This window comes from Telmatherina bonti (genome assembly GCF_933228915.1).
Source record: "Telmatherina bonti genome assembly, chromosome: 5".
Classification (NCBI taxonomy): Eukaryota; Metazoa; Chordata; class Actinopteri; order Atheriniformes; family Telmatherinidae; genus Telmatherina; species Telmatherina bonti.
In genome coordinates, this window is record NC_136623.1 from 13,733,363 (window position 1) to 13,751,437 (window position 18,075).

The window sequence follows — 18,075 nt, forward strand, 5'->3', positions numbered from 1 at the left end:
GGGGGGAAGGATTCAATAGATCTGTTTTCCTGCTGCAGGGGGCACTGTCCTCCCTGCAGCAATTCGCTGGATGTCTCAAAGTTTCTCCACATTATCTGGTTTCATGTAATAAACTTGCTGTAAATATTATTGGAACACAAAACATGAAAGGTAATTTTCTGTAAAGCCCAAATAAATGTGTTGAAGCTTCAACAATGCTTTACTACAGTTTTGGCATTTAAATAATGGAGAACAGATCAGCTGATTCCAGTAAATTCCTGCATGATGTTTTACATGCAGAAGGTTAATCTGGCCGTGTTGTTAATGATCCCGTTGCTCCCTGTGTTACACAGCCCATCCACATTCCTCTCTGCGTGCTTCTGAAGTACACCACAAACCTACAGCTGAACCTTGAGTGACGGCTCATCTCCACGGCAACAGCAAGCAGCTCCACGCCAACAACAGGCTGAGAATGCTAAAAAAGAAAAAAATGCTAAAAGTTCAAGTTTTAAGTCAAGTAAAGATTTAGTTGCAGGAAAAAAAAACTTATATTACAATTATAAGTCATTTTTAATATATTTATAATTCCAAACTTGCAGTAGCTACAAGTAAACACCTCTTCTATGTTTATTAGTGCTTTTGCAAACTTGACTCCACAGTTTTTATTGTTTGTACCCATTTCTTTTAATTATAAGGCACTTTTGTCAACATATCTTGTTTTTAAATGTCACTATAATAAATTCTTTTCTCTCGCTCTGATGAAAGATCACTTAGCTCATTAAAAATACATACATATCACTATGTAAAATATATACTTTTAAGGTGTATAATACTTAAAATAAGAAAATGATTTCCCAAGAACTGAGATTTCAGTTTTTACAGTGCATCAATGTTTTGATACCCACCTTCATAACTCCATGTTTTAACATAGTATTATAGAAAACTTTTCCATATATTTTCTAAGCCAATTGGGAGCAAATATCTCTTCAGGTTGGGCACAAATAGACAAACATTTTCCCAGCACACTCAATGAGTCATCATCAGTGAGAACATTGTGAGGTCGTTGACCCCTGTCGACTCAGAGAACAAACTTTTGTAAGCAGATTGTAAACATTAACCAGATTACATAAAATGCAGCAGAAGCAAGACGACTCTGCATTGTTGTGACGGATGAATGTAATGTGTAACAGTGATCGCTTGTGTTGTGTTCATGACACACTTTAAAACAAACATACACAGCCTTGTTTTATGGCTTCTGAGGACATCACATTGACTTAACCTCAAATCACCCTTACCTTGTTGTAACTTCAAACCAAACGTAGAATTTAATGATTTACTTCACAGAAACTTCCTTTTATTGGCCCCTTAAGTGATCATGTCCCCACAATGTCTTCACCACACTGACAAACACCAGACATTCAGTACAGGACACTGTGTTTCTAACAGGCTCGCAGTATCCGTTTATAAGAAACGTGTATCTCCAGCTTGAAACACTGTGTATAAAGGACTGTGCGACATGACTTCACTAGGTAAACATCTTCAAAATAAAGGCCTCATAAATACTTTGATTTTGCTTTTAAGACTCAAAACTATTTATTTTCATGGACCAATTTTACAAGCTGATTACTAATTCATATTTGATGCTCCTACAATATCTCTGGTAGATTAATAGCGTTCGGAGCTGACTGAAAATCAAACCCAGTGTTTGTTTAGTACCAGTAATCTCACTGGTTTATAGTTTCTTGTCAACAACAGAACTCTATAAAAGAACAAGACAAACAGTATTCAGCAGCTTTGATGCTCACAGAATTTTCTTGCAAGATGTGTTCATTGTTTGAATTCCAAAGAAGTTTATTTAACCTCAAAATAAACTCATCACTGCTGTAACAGCAGTCTGAAGAACGGAACTAAACTTTAGGGTTAAACTTTTAAAAAAATTTTTAAAAACAAGAAGTTCCTTTTTGTTTTTTTGAATAATACTATCATTTATTTGTCCAAACTGAAACTGGTACAGCAGTAGTTTAAGGCTTACACTTAAAAATATCCGTCCCACTTTCAAACCAGGTTTGTGTACAGTGTGGAGATGCAGCGAGAGTTATGTAACACGCGGTGGAAAAGAAAAAAACACAGGAAGTGAGCAGTGGGGGACATGTTATCACTGTTGTGATGTCAGAATGGTACAGGTGTGTTCTTGTTATTTGGGAGTGGAAAAATCTAGAGTAACATGTTATCCGTGTGTCCTGCTTCTGTGACTAAGTTTTCCACATGGATGTTTTGCAGGAATTTGTTTTCTTAACTGGAAAAATTTACACTTCCTCCATGTGACAGAACAGTTGTACATCAATCAAAGCTGTGACACTGTGGCACCACAGGGCCACAGACTGTGTTCAATGTGACATATTAACATTTCTTTTAAAGAAGGTTACGCAACAGCCACACAAAAAAAAGCATAATAACCAAAAAAAGAGGCAGAACAACAATCATACACACACAAAATCATGTCATCCACAAGGTCCAATCTGAAAATACACTAAAAGACTACATGATAACATTTGTTACTTCCAGTTGTTTTATTAAAGGAAGATGTTTCACAGTCATGTAAAATCAGTTTATTTTACATCTTGAATGCAGAATTAGTAAATAAAAAAATGAGTATGTGCACACTGGAGCTGTAACAGCAATTATCAATAGAAATTTGCATCTTGTCACACCTTATGACATTTATCATTGTTAGAAGAGCAGAATCCCTTCTGCTGTTACTACAAGCACCCACAACAAAGCTCAGGTCTGTAATTAAACAGGAAATATCTCCTAGATCCTGTTTGTTGACTCCACCTGTTATAGCTAAGGTCATTTTTTGTTTTAATAAGCAGGCTGCATAAAAAATGCTGTCTGTCTGCTGTCTGGGTGAACTGATGACAATGTTTGGATCATATGATAGCAATGTTGTTCGGTTACACTGATCACTTTTCATTAGTCTGCTTTCCTAATGTGAGACGCTGCGTAGAGTCCAGCACACAGGCTGCAAGCCAGCTGAGCCTGTGTGTCTTCTGAGGACAGCAGAGCTCTATATGTATGGCTGAACATGACACAGATAAGGTTCTCTGTATTTGCTTCCATCAGATCAATATGCTAAAATACTGTAACTCCTTCTTGCATCCATCAGCACTGCGTTTCTGATGATATAGAAAAAACAAGAACTGCAAATCTTGTAGCTACAACACATTTTTCTCTGGAAAAGACGAAGAAAAGAACAGGTTTTGTATTTACAACCTTTGTAATCAGAATTCTGGGTGTGTAAAACTGCAATACTTCACATTTACTCAATGTTCACAGCATAGTAATTCCTGTTATTCCAGGGGAAAGTATAAATATATATATATATATATTTTTTGGTTTTTTTCTATGTAGGGTAAAATAGGCAGGGAAAAAAGATGGATGTTCCTGACATTTCTGGATGTTTCTTCTTTTTGTTTGGTCTTTAAAAGAAAAGTACCTACTACAAGATAGATAGATAGATAGATAGATAGATAGATAGATAGATAGATAGATAGATAGATAGATAGATAGATAGATAGATCTAAAAAAAAAAAAAAGCACTGATTGGTGTTTTTTTTCTTTTTTTAAAAAAAAAAAACCATTAAATGTACCTTTAACAGTTTGAGACTATTATGCAACTATAATCGTGACATTTTTAGGGTGTGTGGATCCTAAGAAAACAGGAAATCTACAGGCTGAACCCGGATGCAGGCTTGTTGATATAACATTTGCGCTGTTTTGGGGAAACGTTCACATTTTAGCTCTGTCCAGATGAGTGCTTTGCCCAGTCATGCCCATTTTCATGAGAAGGAGGGGTAAAGTCACGTGGGTTAGTGACAGGTTGTACTAAGCCTTTTGATTGGCTGTCAAGCTCCCAACCCGTCCCCTACGATAGGCTGTCCTTGGCGACGTCACGGCAATCAGCTGTTAGAGCCCCACAACAACAACAAAAGAAGGCGCAGTCGGGGGACTGAGAAGGAAACGGACTGAAAGAAAAAAAAACGCTCAACCGCACTGTGACTCCCTATGTATAGTCCATAAATTAACGATTTTTATATTTTATTTCTTCCGCGAAGAAACATCAAGTTTTTCTATTTTCCGAAAAGTAACGTATCTACCTCCGTTTTAAGGATTTTAATCACGGTTTGAGGTCGTTTGCATCTCCTCCTTCTGCCGCAGGTGGGTTCTTTGTTTTCCTCTCGGTGAACATTATCGGCTCTGTTGTCTCCTCTGTTGATGCTAGTTATCTTTTCAATCTGCATAACAATAGAGACAGTTCATAAGCGTCACTCGGTGTGATTTTGAAAAGCTAAGATGTGTTATCACACTGAATTTCTGCATTTTTATTCGGCTTACTCTTAAGTAACCTCTCAGCCCCGGTTGGCTTTGAACGCCAGCTTTGTGTACTTTAGCTCGGCAAAACCTAATGTTTTTTTTTCTTTGGCTCTCTTTTGACCAGATTCGACAAAGATATTGGATTATTAGGGAATTTCATCACTTTTTTGTGGAGATAAAAAAGTTGACTGCAGTCCAGCCCTGGCAGTGTAGAGTTACAGCCTCCTCCCTTCCCCTTGTTTTACCATCAAAACCCTCACAGGCTGCTCCTCCACATTACCACTAGACGAGTTCAGCTTTTTCCTCCCTGCAGACTGGTTTACAAATCACATTAGTACCGATCACGTTAGCCGATTAGTCGACTAGCCCATCAACAAAGGAAACCTAATCGACAGGAGTAGCTATTGATTATTCCACATTAATTGGACAAAATGAGTTGCTGCTTTTGGATTTAGGGTCAAAACAGACACTTAAAGCTCTCGATCGGAAGAGAATGTGTATGATAAACAAAACTATAAAGGTATACTTTAAAAAGGTAAAACACTGTATAGCAAAAACGGGGAAAGGGATAGTTTGCAGCTCTCAACAGCACCTGAAACCAGTAGCAAATAGAAATGCACAAACTATTTATATAATTACAAGATACACAATGATTGTCATTCTAGTTTGAATCTGGGGAAGTGGTGTAAGGTGTACAAAGTGCTGTTTGCCAACTAAAACGTGTGTAATCTGCATTTTATCCTCCTTTATCCCTGATTATGGGGCATCCATTATGGTTTATTCCTAATCCTTCGGGCTACATCACAGAGGCATCATTCTGAAGGATTTTAAGTGTCCTACATTGCCTACCTTTGTTACTGCATGTTTTACACTTGACTGAATAAATAGTGCAGGTTGTAATACCATGTCGCTCAGCAGAAACCCGCATTATGTGACCTGTTATGGATATTAATCAGCTACGAGAGAGGGTCCAAAGAGCTTATGTCTCCTTGTGTTCATTATAATGATGAAATGGATGCAATCGTCCTTATTATTTATCCATGAGATGTTCTATCAGGGAGGAGGAGGATGAATAGTGGAAGAGAAACAGGTGCAGCAGATTATCAGCCTGCTGTTGGAGGTGGTACAGTCACTTACAACCCTTTTTTTCTGCTGGCTGTTCGTCACAGCTGCTCGATGTTTACAGAGGCGGGTTCAACTGACTTGTTTTCTTGAAACGCTTCAGATTTTTTTTAATTTTTTTTTTTTGCTTGAAACGCTGATGACAACGGAAAAATACGAGCGCGCACTCAACGACTTGAACGCATCTTAACGGTCTACCATGCAGAGCGCGTTTAATCGCAAGGGGAAAACGTCGGACATTTGGGTTTTCACGTCGTTGGCTGCGGGCTCGGAGGTATTCCAGACAGTTTGGGTTTGGATTAATCGCCTCCAAGCGCCTCCAAGCGGTGATTCCATGTAATTGTAACAGCTGCTATAAATGTTGAGGAGCAATCCGCGATTTACACCAAAGATTAATTTATTGTGTGTAGTTAATTTACATTTTTTTAATGGATGTTACAAGTTTTTTGTTTTTTTTTTGTGTGTTTTTTTTTGTATGGAGGGGTGCGGAATAGCATTTCAGTGTAGTATCAGAATAAATACAGTAGGCCAAACAAAGTAAGCAGTGTGTTTACATGGATTTCATGCAATATGGTTCAGTAGTCGGAACAGGTGAAGCAGAAAGAGCTTGTGTTATCCTTCAGTTTGCATGAATATTCACAGGGGAAACCCTTAAAAAGTTTCAGATGGGATAGATTTTCTTTGTAAGATGCAAGGTATGTTTGCAGGTCATGCAGACAAACACACAGGACACCTGCCACATGCACTACTGTTGTGGACCTCTTTTTTTCTTCCCTCCATCTGCTTCAAAAAACAAAATCAGCATTTTTAAACGTCCAAATCTACTTTTTTGGCAGCTGGACAGAAAGTGGAACTGGTTTAGAGAGATTTTATTGACCTGAGATGGTAAAAATGAGCCAAAAGGGGGATTTAAAGATTGAGGAGGGACATTGTACAATTGGCTTTACACTCCACCAAAGCTGTGCCAGTGAATGTTATTCATGTAGCAGCTGCAGTGTGACAGTTACACTGATCACTTTTCATTTAGTCTACTTTCCTAATGTGAGACGCTGCGTAGAGTCCAGCACACAGGCTGTAAGCCAGCTGAGCCTGTGTGTCCTTTGAGGACAGCAGAGCTCTATATGTATGGCTGAGTATGACACAGATAAGTTTCTCTGTGTTTGCTTGCATCGTCAGACCTGACAGGAAATTAATTCGGTGATGGTGATTAACTTTACAGCCCTGATAAATCTGCATCAACAAGTGAATATTAACAGAGTCCTTGTTGCGTTTTGGTTTGTCTGGGATTACCCTGGTGTGTTTATCAGCCTCCTTCTAAAAGCCTTTTATGAGGAGGGGATTCTTGGCAGGTAAAAGCAGCAGCTGCAAATGTTTACAATCGGGCATAAGAATAAACAATGGACAACACTTGTGTAGAGAAGGCAGCTCATGAGAAGGTCAGTGATTTAAAGGCAGACACATTCATTTTTATTCTTTTTATTCTATGTTATTCTTTTTATTTATAAACTCAGAGTGATATATAGATTTTCTCTCTCTCTTACGACAGAAATATAGGTTTTAGTAGTTTGGTGGAACCAAGTGCATATATTTAGAGTATCTTTTAGAGCTGATTAGGTTAATGGTAATTCAATAATTACTTGGCCAGCTACTGAGATTCTTTACTTTCATAATCACCCTCTCATCCTTATATTTTCCATTTTTCTGGCAAAAATCTTTCATGCACTGCAGATTCACTTTCCGCTTTAAAGAAAAACGGTGCGTTTGGAAGCCGTAAAATCAAAACTTCTCTTCCAGTTTTTATTATCAATAACTCATATGGTTGTGTAACTAATAAACAAAAGGGGGAAAAAAAAGTAACTCTTTGCAAATGTTTCCAGTTTTGGGTTTAGTGGTCCATATACTGGTCTGGTCCAGTTTCAGAGTTTCCAGTAGTACCAAACAGATGTCTCTGATCAGCAGAAACCAGGAGTTTAAATATAAGCATTGACTAGCCGAAGTGTCTGATTCTTGGTGGAAACAACCGTGTTGATTCGAGTCGAATCAGAGAGGAAGCTTGTTGCATTCTTGTGGTGAATCTAAAAATAACTTTGCTGATTGATTTGCTGTCTTGTCTCGTTTCAGGGCTTTCTTTTGTACTTTTGCACTCGTTGAATCCCGACGTTGAGCGATGTCCAGCTTGTGTCTGCTGGCCCTCAGATGATCCATGACCATACGTTATTGATGCACTTTAGCACCTTTCCGGAGACTTCCACCTGCGGTGCACCCTGCAGCTGATGACCAAAAAGCCTGCCCCTCCTCCCCGCCGTCGCCCTGAGCTACGCGCCTCCCTCGGCCCCTTCCTGAGCCTCTCGCCCCTGCAGGACGTCCCGGGATGTTCCAGAGGTTCACCAGTGCTCTGTTTGGGGACGACGTGGAGGAGCTGAGCCGACGTAGCAGACCTGGAGATGGAAAAGAGGAAGAGGAGGAGGATGAAGACTGGATCTTGGTCAACTATCTAGGTAAGTTTGACCCACAGAGAAAAAAGTATTGGGCTTTTTTTTTCTTAATAATGATGAAAAAATGAAGAAAAAAAAAAGTAGTTTATTACCATCAAGCAGTAAAAACTTTACAGATTTGTCACATGTACATAATCTTCCTGCTTGGATACACATGTTACAAAATTCAGGAGGTTAGACAAACGTTTCACATTTCATCGCTCGTCATGGTTCAACATTTCCCGTCACGTCACGTGGACTCTGCCCTATACATAAAAACCACCTGGGCAAACTTTGCTATCTGAATTATTTGTAACCACGCACGTGTTTCCACCAGGAGACTCAACTTCCGTAAGTTTTGGATAAATCATATCAGTTGATAAATATTTCATACTTACCAAAGTCATGTTTATCTCCTAAAGTCAGTGTATAGGCCATATACAGCTGTAATGTAACCGTTTAACGGTACACACATGCCGGTTTTGTTTAAACTCTTCGTGGTGGAGCTTGAAAGTACTAAAAGACACAGTTTAAGACCTATGCTGACATTTGTCTTTTAGTACTTTCACCAGCTTATCTGTTTTTAATCAGCATTGTCATGCAGTGTCGGATATTCTAACTGTGACTTGAACGTTTGAAAGATTTCTTGGTTTTGAGTGACAAAAAACTCGTAAATCTCACATAAGTATTATTTAAAACAGAAACACAAAACCTTAAATATTTTACACCTGAAGCTAAATTAACACATTAGTGTGAAAACTAAAAATGGAAAGTAATGACTAAATCATGCTTTCCGTACATGCCCGTCAGTTTGGATCATTGTTTGCAAGTTTGCAAGTACTGACATTTGCGTGTGGTGCAGATGATATGGGTTGCAGGCATGCAGGCTTGGCGTGAGCCAGGAAAATAAACCTGGTAGTTACAGGGTATAACTTCAGTTCTGTGAAGACCAGGATAGTGTGAGAAGATTTATAGCCATTAATAGGACACACAGATGTTTCTTTTCCCCATTATGGACCTTTTCTTTTTTGCCAGAAGCAAAACAAAACAAAAAAAAACCCCAAAAAACTTAAAGTTCCTCCTTGTCCCCTTATGAAGTTGTCATTTTTCTTTCTTAAATATGATATATTGTGCTAAGTCATACCTTTTAAATGTGGTATGAAAGGAACGGCATGCATGTCTGCTTTTCACTACTTAAGTCTGTTAATACACACATACAAACCATCAATTAGCCTTAAACATACACCTTGACAGCTACAGTTCTGTTCACATGTTGCAGAAATTACAGTCAGTTTACACTGACTCTGACACAAATAAGTTAGATTTTTTTTTTTCCAACAGTCAGTTATTGAAATAAGAGCTGAATCAGCTGTATGATAGACAGTGGCTTCTGGAGCACAGCTGGTTTTAATCTGATGTCATGCATATTTTGCAGTGTAGCTTTAATGTTAAATTAAAAGCTCTGCATCTCAGCTGGGACACCATAAATGTTTAAAGTCAACAATGCAATGACTTTCAGGGCAATTTAGGCTTAGCAATACTAAAGAAACATGGTGGTTTGGGTGAAGAACGGACCCCTTTTTGGGCATAGGTTTAGGGACCTTGGGGAGCCTTATGGAGATTGACTGGAAGGTCAAAGAAAAGCTTGCAAACAGATTGATGAATTTCAAGTCAAACTGATACTTTATGAGAAAACCAGTGTGAAGAAACAGGTTTGATGAGTGTATTTCATAACTTCAGAGTTTTGTAATAGCAGGTCAACGTTGAGCCAAGTTTCCAGAGCTGTCCGAGACCAAAAACAGATCCCAGTCACAACAGAAACAAGGCGGAGAGAAGCTCAGCAAGTCTCACACACTGTATGCAGCAACATGACACACTGCAGTAACTTCCAAATGGCTCTCAGTGAATCTTGGCACAGCTCTTTGCTTTGGCCCACCGTTCACCCGCTGCTCGTCTTGACTTGACTTGACAAAGTCTCCGATTCCACAGCTGTGCGAATATTTCAGGCAGAAAGGAGGGGGAGGAGAAGTGGCCTGTTTGGCCCACTTTAGGCAAGGTGGGGGAGGATGTTGGACATCAGAGAAGTTAACCTGTAAACAGGCCAAACAAAACCACCCGAGGAACCTTAATGAGGTAAAAATAGATCCTGGTGATTCCCTTTCTGGACCAGTGAAGGTGGACATGTATGGAGTCTGAGCTGCCCGACACTGACAACACACATTGTGTTTCTCCTTTTTATTACGTTGTCAAAGATTTCTGTCTCATCTTTTCAAGACAATGTAATGTAAACATTTCTAAAAGGCAAGTTATTTTCTGAATACAAAGGGAATAAAATGTCATCACAGATGACCCACATCCATTAGCTGCACGTGTGGGAATGTGCTTGCTTGTAAAACATACACCAAAGTGCAGAGGTGGCAATTCCTGGTCCAGAAAGTAGAGGTCCTGCCATGTTTTTGGATCCACCTGTACATTTAGAACAGGTGTTTTCACTAACAGGCTTGTTTACCAGGCATTAAATTTGGTGACTGGTCGGAACAGCTGCCGGACAGGACTTTTACTTTCTGGACCAGGAATGGCCACCTCTGCTGAAGTGATTGTAAAAGAGCTTCATGTGTGCTTTTGCTTTGAATCTTATCAAAGTCTTGAAGCCTGAAAATCACAATACCCATAATGCAAAGCAGATTTATTAACTTTGCTTAAATTCAGGTTGCAAATTGTTGGTTTTTTTCTGCTTGCAAAATATAGCTAAATAGCAAATTATGTGTTAGCCTGAAGGCTTTTAAGGCATTTGTTCTGATTTGCATCAAAGCGAGCGTTATTTTTGCAAAACGCTGCTAGAACCTTGCAGATGTGGTCAAAATGAGGTAAAAGTTGAGTAAGCCTAGTTGAACATGAGCAGAGCTGTTTGCTCTGTTGAAAACTTTCCAACTGAGCCTTTGTGGTTTGTGGTGAAGACTGAATTATGTGAAAAGTCAGGCGGTTCATTTGTAGTCCAGACCGACCTCATTAACCCAACACATTAGCAGCCAGGTCACCAAAAATCAGTGCTGCCTCGCTCCTGTCGAAGAAAGCCTTTGGTCCAGGTGACGGCCAACACCTGCGGCCTCTGCAGGAGGAGATAAGCTGCTGGTGGAGCGTTGTGTTGCTGCTGGCGAGAGGATAAAGTGAGCATAAGATCAGCCTCTGGGCACTGAGTCAGCACTCTGCAGCTTCTCCGTCCTGTTGCGGGTAAACAAGGATTCCTCTGTGGACTCCTGAGAGTCAGAGCCACCGGGTTGTGGTCATGTCACGTGTCGTAATGAACTTCAAACACTTGCTCACATGCATGAAAACAATATACATATCTATCCACACCAAGAGCAAAGAGGTCAGAGGAGATCATTCAGAGAGGGTGTCAAGGTCTTCCAAGTTGTGTGTATTTGTATGGCAAGGGAATAAACACAGCGGGGGTCTGATAAAGTTCAAATACGTCTTGTTTTTTTACGGTCTTTATTTGACCACCAGAGAAAATAGCATGTCCTTAAACAGAACTGAAATCAAACAGAGACATCTGCTTAGTAGACACAGAGTTATTTTTAGCGTCCTGTCTGCTAGCTTGAGATCATGTTTCCACCTCACGACTTCCTGTTTCTTAGTTAATAATTAGAAGCTGATGCTGGATCAAAACAAGGCTGCTCCCGTTAACCTGCAGCTTCTGGCAAGCCTCCAGTTTTCCCAACACAGCAGAGTCAGATGTCTCAGAGTGCAGACTGCTGGCACGTTTACAGGTGATTTATGCATGGAAGAATGTGCAGCAGTCGGTTGGTTCTGCTACGTCTCGTAGAGGAATCGAGCATCAGGTGGTTGCGAGGAGATAAAGCTGCTGTCTGTCTGTGAGATCGGTTTAGCTGCACTCACAACCAGAAACATGTTTGCATTGTGTGGTTTTAGTTGGAGTGTAATGGTCTGCCTGCAGCTCCTCTGGTTGTTCGACATCCACATAATGGTTGTTTACATCTGTGCAGTGCCTCCTGCTGGTAGACTGAAGGTATTACACTGTTTTAGTATAAATCAAGGCAAAACAACAGCTGCAGAAGTAAACGACTTGTTGCATGAAGAAACTAAAGATGCATCATCTCCCATAATGAATTTATGATGTTGTTAACAATTGTTTAGAACAACAGCATATTTTACAGATTACTTCATTAAAGTAGAACATAAATCCTATTAACTTTCTATCTCGCTCCGCAGCTGAAACTTGCTCCAGTCGCTGTGGTGACGGCCTCTCTGGATCCACAGTCAGTCCTGAAGACGAGGATGAGGACCTGGTGATGATCCCTTCTCCGAGAGCCAGCCCTGCTATCCGCTACGCCTCCTGCACCTCCCTCAACTCCACGGCAGACACGGACCCAGACGGCGGTGCGGAGGAGGACGACGATGATGTGGACGGCGAGGAGGAAGGCTTTCTGCGTCTGGATGCTTGCTCGCTGGAGGAGAGCTGGTTCGTCACACCTCCACCTTGCTTCACCGGCTGCGGAAGCCAGCCGGTCCTCGTGGAGACCAGCCCTCTGGAGAACCTGCTGATCGAGCACCCCAGCATGTCCGTCTATGCCCACCACAGCCCCCCTCGACTGACCCTCGACGCCATACCACGACACACACTTGACCGGGAATTGGAGTTTTTATCAGGCAATATGGCCGCTGACCCGACAGGCTCAGGTGGAAAGGAGAAGGGGAGATGCATGCTAGATGGACCTCGACACAGGTAAAAAAAAAAACAAACCACTGAATCCAGTAGAATTAGCTTTTCTATAGAAAGTTAAGGTAAATAATGGGCAAAGTTCTCATGGGGAGAATATGGATTTAGATGCAAACGCCTGAGTTTTCTTCATATGGACTTGAAAAATGACCTTACCGATTAGCCGAATAATGTTCACTTTTTAATCTGGTGTGTGTCTTTCTCGCCTCCCTGCAGGCCTGATGTGGCAGTCGTACAGCGTCGTGCTAGTCTCCACTCCCCCTGCTACGCCGCAGCGCTCTCCGCCCAAACTGGCCTCCTGCAGCAGCGGCTGGGGAACGCCACCCAGCGGAACCAGCCGCTGTCCCGCAAGGCCCTGCGGCGTCTGAACCTGCTGCGCCCCCCGAAAACCGGCACCATGCACCTGCACCAGCCCAGCCAGAGGCACCTTAACTTCTGAGGGTCTTGACTTCGTCATAATTATCATCATCAACATCATCATCGTCCACCACCTCAATACAATCCGGGAATCTAACACTGGCCACCACAAACACACACCTCCTTTTTCTTTGCTTTTGTTTTTCTGACACAAACACCAGCAACTGATGACCCACCTGATCTGTTCTAAAATCTGATTGGACAGTGAAATTCTTTTCATTGTATCATGTTTAGTGGCCAGTGGGGAGTTTTTTGTTTTTTTTTTTCCTTCCCATTTCACCCATTCTACTTTATTTGAATGCCGAGCATGGATGTGAGAAGAAAAGGGTCTCGTCCATCTTTCAGCCCGGTTCTTCTGTTTCTCACCACTTTGTGTCCAATCACGGGAGAGAAAGAAATGTCACAATGACGCCCTCTTTTTATCTGCCTCTCTTCTTCTTCATCTTGTTCTTAACGGACAATTTAACGTGTAGAATCAACGCTGTAGGTCACTTTATTCAGCGGCAGGTTCAAGGTGTGGCAGGACGGTCCAGTGTTGCCGTTTCAGGGTGTTACGGGGCGATGATTGGTTGCCTGGCAATTTTTTGGGCTCCTTATCAAAACATCAGGAGACATTTCAGATCGAAAATCACTTGAATATATATATATATACGGTGCAGCAGCACAGTGTTTCCATTTAATCAGTAGAGTGTTGCATTGAGCCTTTGAGTGCAGAAAATTGCCAGGATTAGCATGTTTTTCACACTGGAGGCTGGTGTTGCAGGTAGCAGGGAAACAAAACATCTAAGAAAAAAATAACCCTCAAATAATCTCAGTTTCTACATTTCACAATAAAAGGGTTATTAAAAAGGTGTTTAATCTCATTCAGTATTTTGATTTTGAATTTAGAGTGACGTGCTCCAAGTCATTGCCTCTGTTAAGATGAAGTAGTTGTTCATGACAACTAAATCATTGTATTTCCTACTGAAGTGGGAAATCCTTCATCAAGACTTTACTGTAGCTTTGTTTAACAGACTTGAACACGATCCAGACTTGAAGAAGCAGCGCTCAGTTTTTCCTGTGAAACCGAAGAGCGTAGTTACTGAAAACTGAGAGACAGAACAGAGAGTTTTAATAAAATTAGACTCAAACCCACCACTGCACTGCAGCTGCTTTGCCTTCGACCATTTTCTGTTCTGGTAGATCAAGATCATTAAGTTCTTCTTCTCTTGCTTTCTCTTTATATTCATTCAGTGTCATGTTTTTCCACCACACCTGTTTTTTTTTTACTAAACAGTTACAGATTTAACTAGTAATGCAGACCATAACACCAACTGCTGGATTAACTGCATTGGAGCCTTATAAGGGGGGGTTCTCTTTTATTTCCTGCCTTTTTTTTTTTTTAGGCCTACAGCACCACCATTTTTTTTAAAGTGAAATCTTCTTGCTGCACCATCTGAACCTGCTTCTGACTTTATTATTCAGTACTTTTTTAAAAAAAAAAAATTTAAATGACGGTAAAGATTACTGGGTTAAATATCACTAAACAACTTGTTTTAACGGTAGCTTTGAGATAAATAGAGATGTAAAAGAAATGTATCTACAAAAAAAAAACAACAAAAAAACCTTCCAAAATATTTTTTGAAAAGAAAAAAACATATTACATATCAGTATGAAGTTATACGCGTTTATGGTTTTCTTGCTTATGTATGTTTGGTTGTTAGTGTGCAATCTGTTGCATGGTTGTAGAGTTGTGTTGGTGTCACGATGATGGAAAAAAAAATGAAAAGAAAATGGTCTATTTTTTCCTTTTTTGTTTGTTCTCAAATGAATCTGCAGTCCACTTCTCAGGGTCACAACCAATCACCTTTACACTTTAGGAAAATGCAGATTTACTGAACGGCTTACGATTCTTTGCGCGTACGCAGACTTTTCCAGCTCTTTCCCTGCGAGCTTTCCCTTGTTAAAAAAAAGTTTGTGAGAAATAATTGATGCTCAAAAAGCTTCTTTCAGTCCCAGGACCGTGAACATGAGCTGTCACTTGACTCTTGGGAATCCATCAAGATGCAGAGGAACTGACTTTTTCAGCTATTTTTCTTTTTCTCTCTCTGATTTATTGTTTGTTTTTGCTTTTGTACTTAACATGGTTTTAGAAATATACTTTATGCTATTTCAGCTCTTCTGTTTTCCATGCTAAGTTAGTTACATTTTGTTTAACTAATATTTAAACCAAAAAGTAGAAGTGATTTTTAACCTTTTACTATTGTATAATACAAATGTTCTTTTCTTTTGTACTGTTGAGGTGTTTTGTTAACAACTCGTGGGCTCAGAGCTCTGAAATAGTGGACTGTTTCGTATTTAAAATGTGTCTGCTGTAGGGAAAACGGAGCCCAGGCGAAGTCGCCACACTGCAGGAGGAATGAAATATCCAATCACGCACAGTGACAGAACATTTCCAAAGCCCATTACTGGCATGAAAAAGAAAAAAGAAAATAAGGATTAAATGGTAAAATCATATACACAATCAAAAATGATAGAATTGTATTGTTATCATGGCTAAAAAGTCAAATTGATTTTTTTCTGTTCAGACTTTGACCTGTTTAAGTTAAAGGTAACCAAATTGGTCAAAACTTTGATGCAGAAAGTGACTTTTCAGTTATGTCACACTATTTTTCCCAACCTTTTTCCCCCTTTACAACTACATTCAGATATAAAGTACTGTTTCATGGTCTTGAAATGATCTGGAATGAATAAGGGGCTATATTACTAATCATTTTGCTGATTTACTCAAGAAATGTCTTAGTTTAAAGACAATGAAAAAGACAGTGAGTCAGCTTGAAGTCAGATATTAGGGAACAGATGGTTTTTAAAGGTAGTCAGTCTAATTTAAACATGTTCAATAACAATAAATAAACGGGCTAAGAAAATATTCAGTCACTGGGGTAAAAACGTTTTGCAGTGTGGTCCATCGCGTTGTGTTGATGGGATTGTAGCATTGAGAAGGCAGTAACGCGTTTATTAGGCATCTGTGTGATTTATTGTAAATAGTATGATAGTGGACTGGGTCTCTTTATGTATTTAAGCTTTTCTTTTAATTCTTGAATGTCTCACTCTCTCTGCTATCAACCTTTGCAATCAAGCTGATTTTCTTTTTTGTTACTGCAATGTTTTTGAAAAAGACAAACTTTAAGACAGAAGGGATAGGAGGAGACGTAAGCGGCTCTTCCTGCTGTCAGGAGCCGTAAATATTATATTTGTGTGTTTATGCCTCTTCTCAGCTCATCTCTTTATCAAACTAACAGGGATTTCTAATGTTTTTGTTAAATGCCTTGAAAATCTGTGGATCACGTGCCTTCCAGGTTGAAATATTGTAATGACAATGCATTAATGAAGAACTTGAACTCTTTTGATTTTTTCTTTTTTCGTTTCTAATGCTTCAATTGGACTTAATAGATACAAACATGTAAACAGATATCAAAAACCAACTATGCATCACTCGGAGGAATTGTGTAAGCTTGTGCCGCCACCATCCGCCCAGCCTAAGTACAGCTTTCTTAATGGCTCAACAAACCAGACAGAATGATGTAGCAAAACCTTTTTTTTTTTCTCTCTTATTATTATTTTTTAAAGTGTGAAGAATACCTTGTGGCATTTTTATTTTTCACCAAGTGTTAGACGTGTTTGTTTTTTGAGTAGTTTACTGGAATAATACAGCACTTTGCCAAAAAGAAAAAAAAGGTGTAGGAATTTTAGGGTTAACGTTTTATTTATCAACATAACTGGTTTCCTTCTTTGTATTTTGGATATTTGACAAATGTATTCACTCTTTTGTGATGTCATAAACAAACAAACAAACAAAAAAGCTAATAGAAAAGTGGGGTCATCTGTTTTTGGACTGTAATAGTTAATACATGTGATCTCTTATTAGCCTATAATAAATGTTTTCATACACAGATATTGACTGCCTGTTTCTTATTTACTTAGCTTTGATTTAACCAAATGTTTTATTATTATGTAATAACTACTAGGATAACATTAAAGTAGGATTAATAAATGCAATGCATCTATATATCTATTTTGTTTGGATTTTAAGCTTTGCTTTATTTCATGAAAACATAACGACATACACACACACACAAACATACATACAAAAAAAACGAAAAACTCTTCCCTCACTCACCCTTCCCATCTTCTCTGGGTAGGATGTTATTCATCTCAAGTTTGGGTCCTCTACCAGAGTTCTGGGAGCTTGAGGGCCCTACTCAGTATCTTAGCTGTTCCTAGGACTGCGCTCTTCTGGATGGAGATGTCTGGTGTTTCTCCAGGTACCTGGTACCTTCTAGACCTTCTCCAGTTTTTCCCTGAGGCCTTGGTCCTTCTCCAGTTTCTCATGCTCCTTTTTTCCCTGATATTTCCATCATTGGGGATGTATACATCGATCACTACGGTCTCCCCCTGCTGCTTATCTATGATCACTGTGTCCAGTTAATTGGCCATCACCATTTTGTCAATCTGAATCTAGAATTCCGACAAGATTTTAGTCCTTTCATTCTCCACCACCTTGGAAAGGGGTCTCCCATTGGGACTTAGGGGTCTCCAGTCCATATTCTGCTAAAAGACTTATGTACACTATGACCAAGGCCGGATTATCCAATGGGCATTATGGGCACAGGCCCAGGGGCCCACGCCTACTTGGGGCCCATGTTTGGCCGGCATAGGGGAAACACCAGCAGTTTGAACATGAAACAAAATGTACATAAATAGTTACACCACAGTGTCTAGTGTGTTGCTATTGGTACCATTGTCTGAGAGATGTTAGAAATGTCGTTTCAAAGTGTATCATTCACAAATTTTCACAATTTTATAGTGGGGAAGGGGCCCCCAGGAACACTGTGGGCCCCAGGCCTGTGCATTTTCAATCCGGCCCTGACTATGACGGCTACTTGGTTGTGGCGTATGTATATATATATATATATATATATATATATA

General features: G+C 39.8%; 1 protein-coding gene across 2 annotated transcripts; it reads left to right on the forward strand.

Moving 5' to 3' along the window:
• Nucleotides 1-3,994: 3,994 nt before the first annotated feature.
• Nucleotides 3,995-17,041, forward strand: tp53inp1 (tumor protein p53 inducible nuclear protein 1). Of its 2 annotated transcripts, none has more exons than XM_079240189.1 (4): nucleotides 3,995-4,197; nucleotides 7,597-7,973; nucleotides 12,183-12,696; nucleotides 12,907-17,041. In XM_079240189.1, exons 2-4 carry the CDS (start codon nucleotides 7,847-7,849, stop codon nucleotides 13,127-13,129), a joined length of 864 nt encoding a protein of 287 aa, XP_079096315.1. In that variant the 5' UTR covers nucleotides 3,995-4,197; nucleotides 7,597-7,846; the 3' UTR covers nucleotides 13,130-17,041. The 2 variants fall into 2 exon arrangements, with proteins under 2 accessions (XP_079096315.1, XP_079096316.1); XM_079240190.1 differs by lacking the exon at nucleotides 3,995-4,197 and adding an exon at nucleotides 6,626-6,824.
• The last annotated feature ends 1,034 nt before the right edge of the window (nucleotides 17,042-18,075 follow it).

Coding starts and splice junctions, on each gene's coding strand:
- tp53inp1 (XM_079240189.1), top strand. CDS start 7,847: ATGTTCCAGAGGTTCACCAGTGCTCTGTTTGGGGACGACGTGGAGGAG. Junction 7,974..12,182: donor GATCTTGGTCAACTATCTAG/GTAAGTTTGACC, acceptor CTCGCTCCGCAG/CTGAAACTTGCTCCAGTCGC. Junction 12,697..12,906: donor CTAGATGGACCTCGACACAG/GTAAAAAAAAAA, acceptor GCCTCCCTGCAG/GCCTGATGTGGCAGTCGTAC.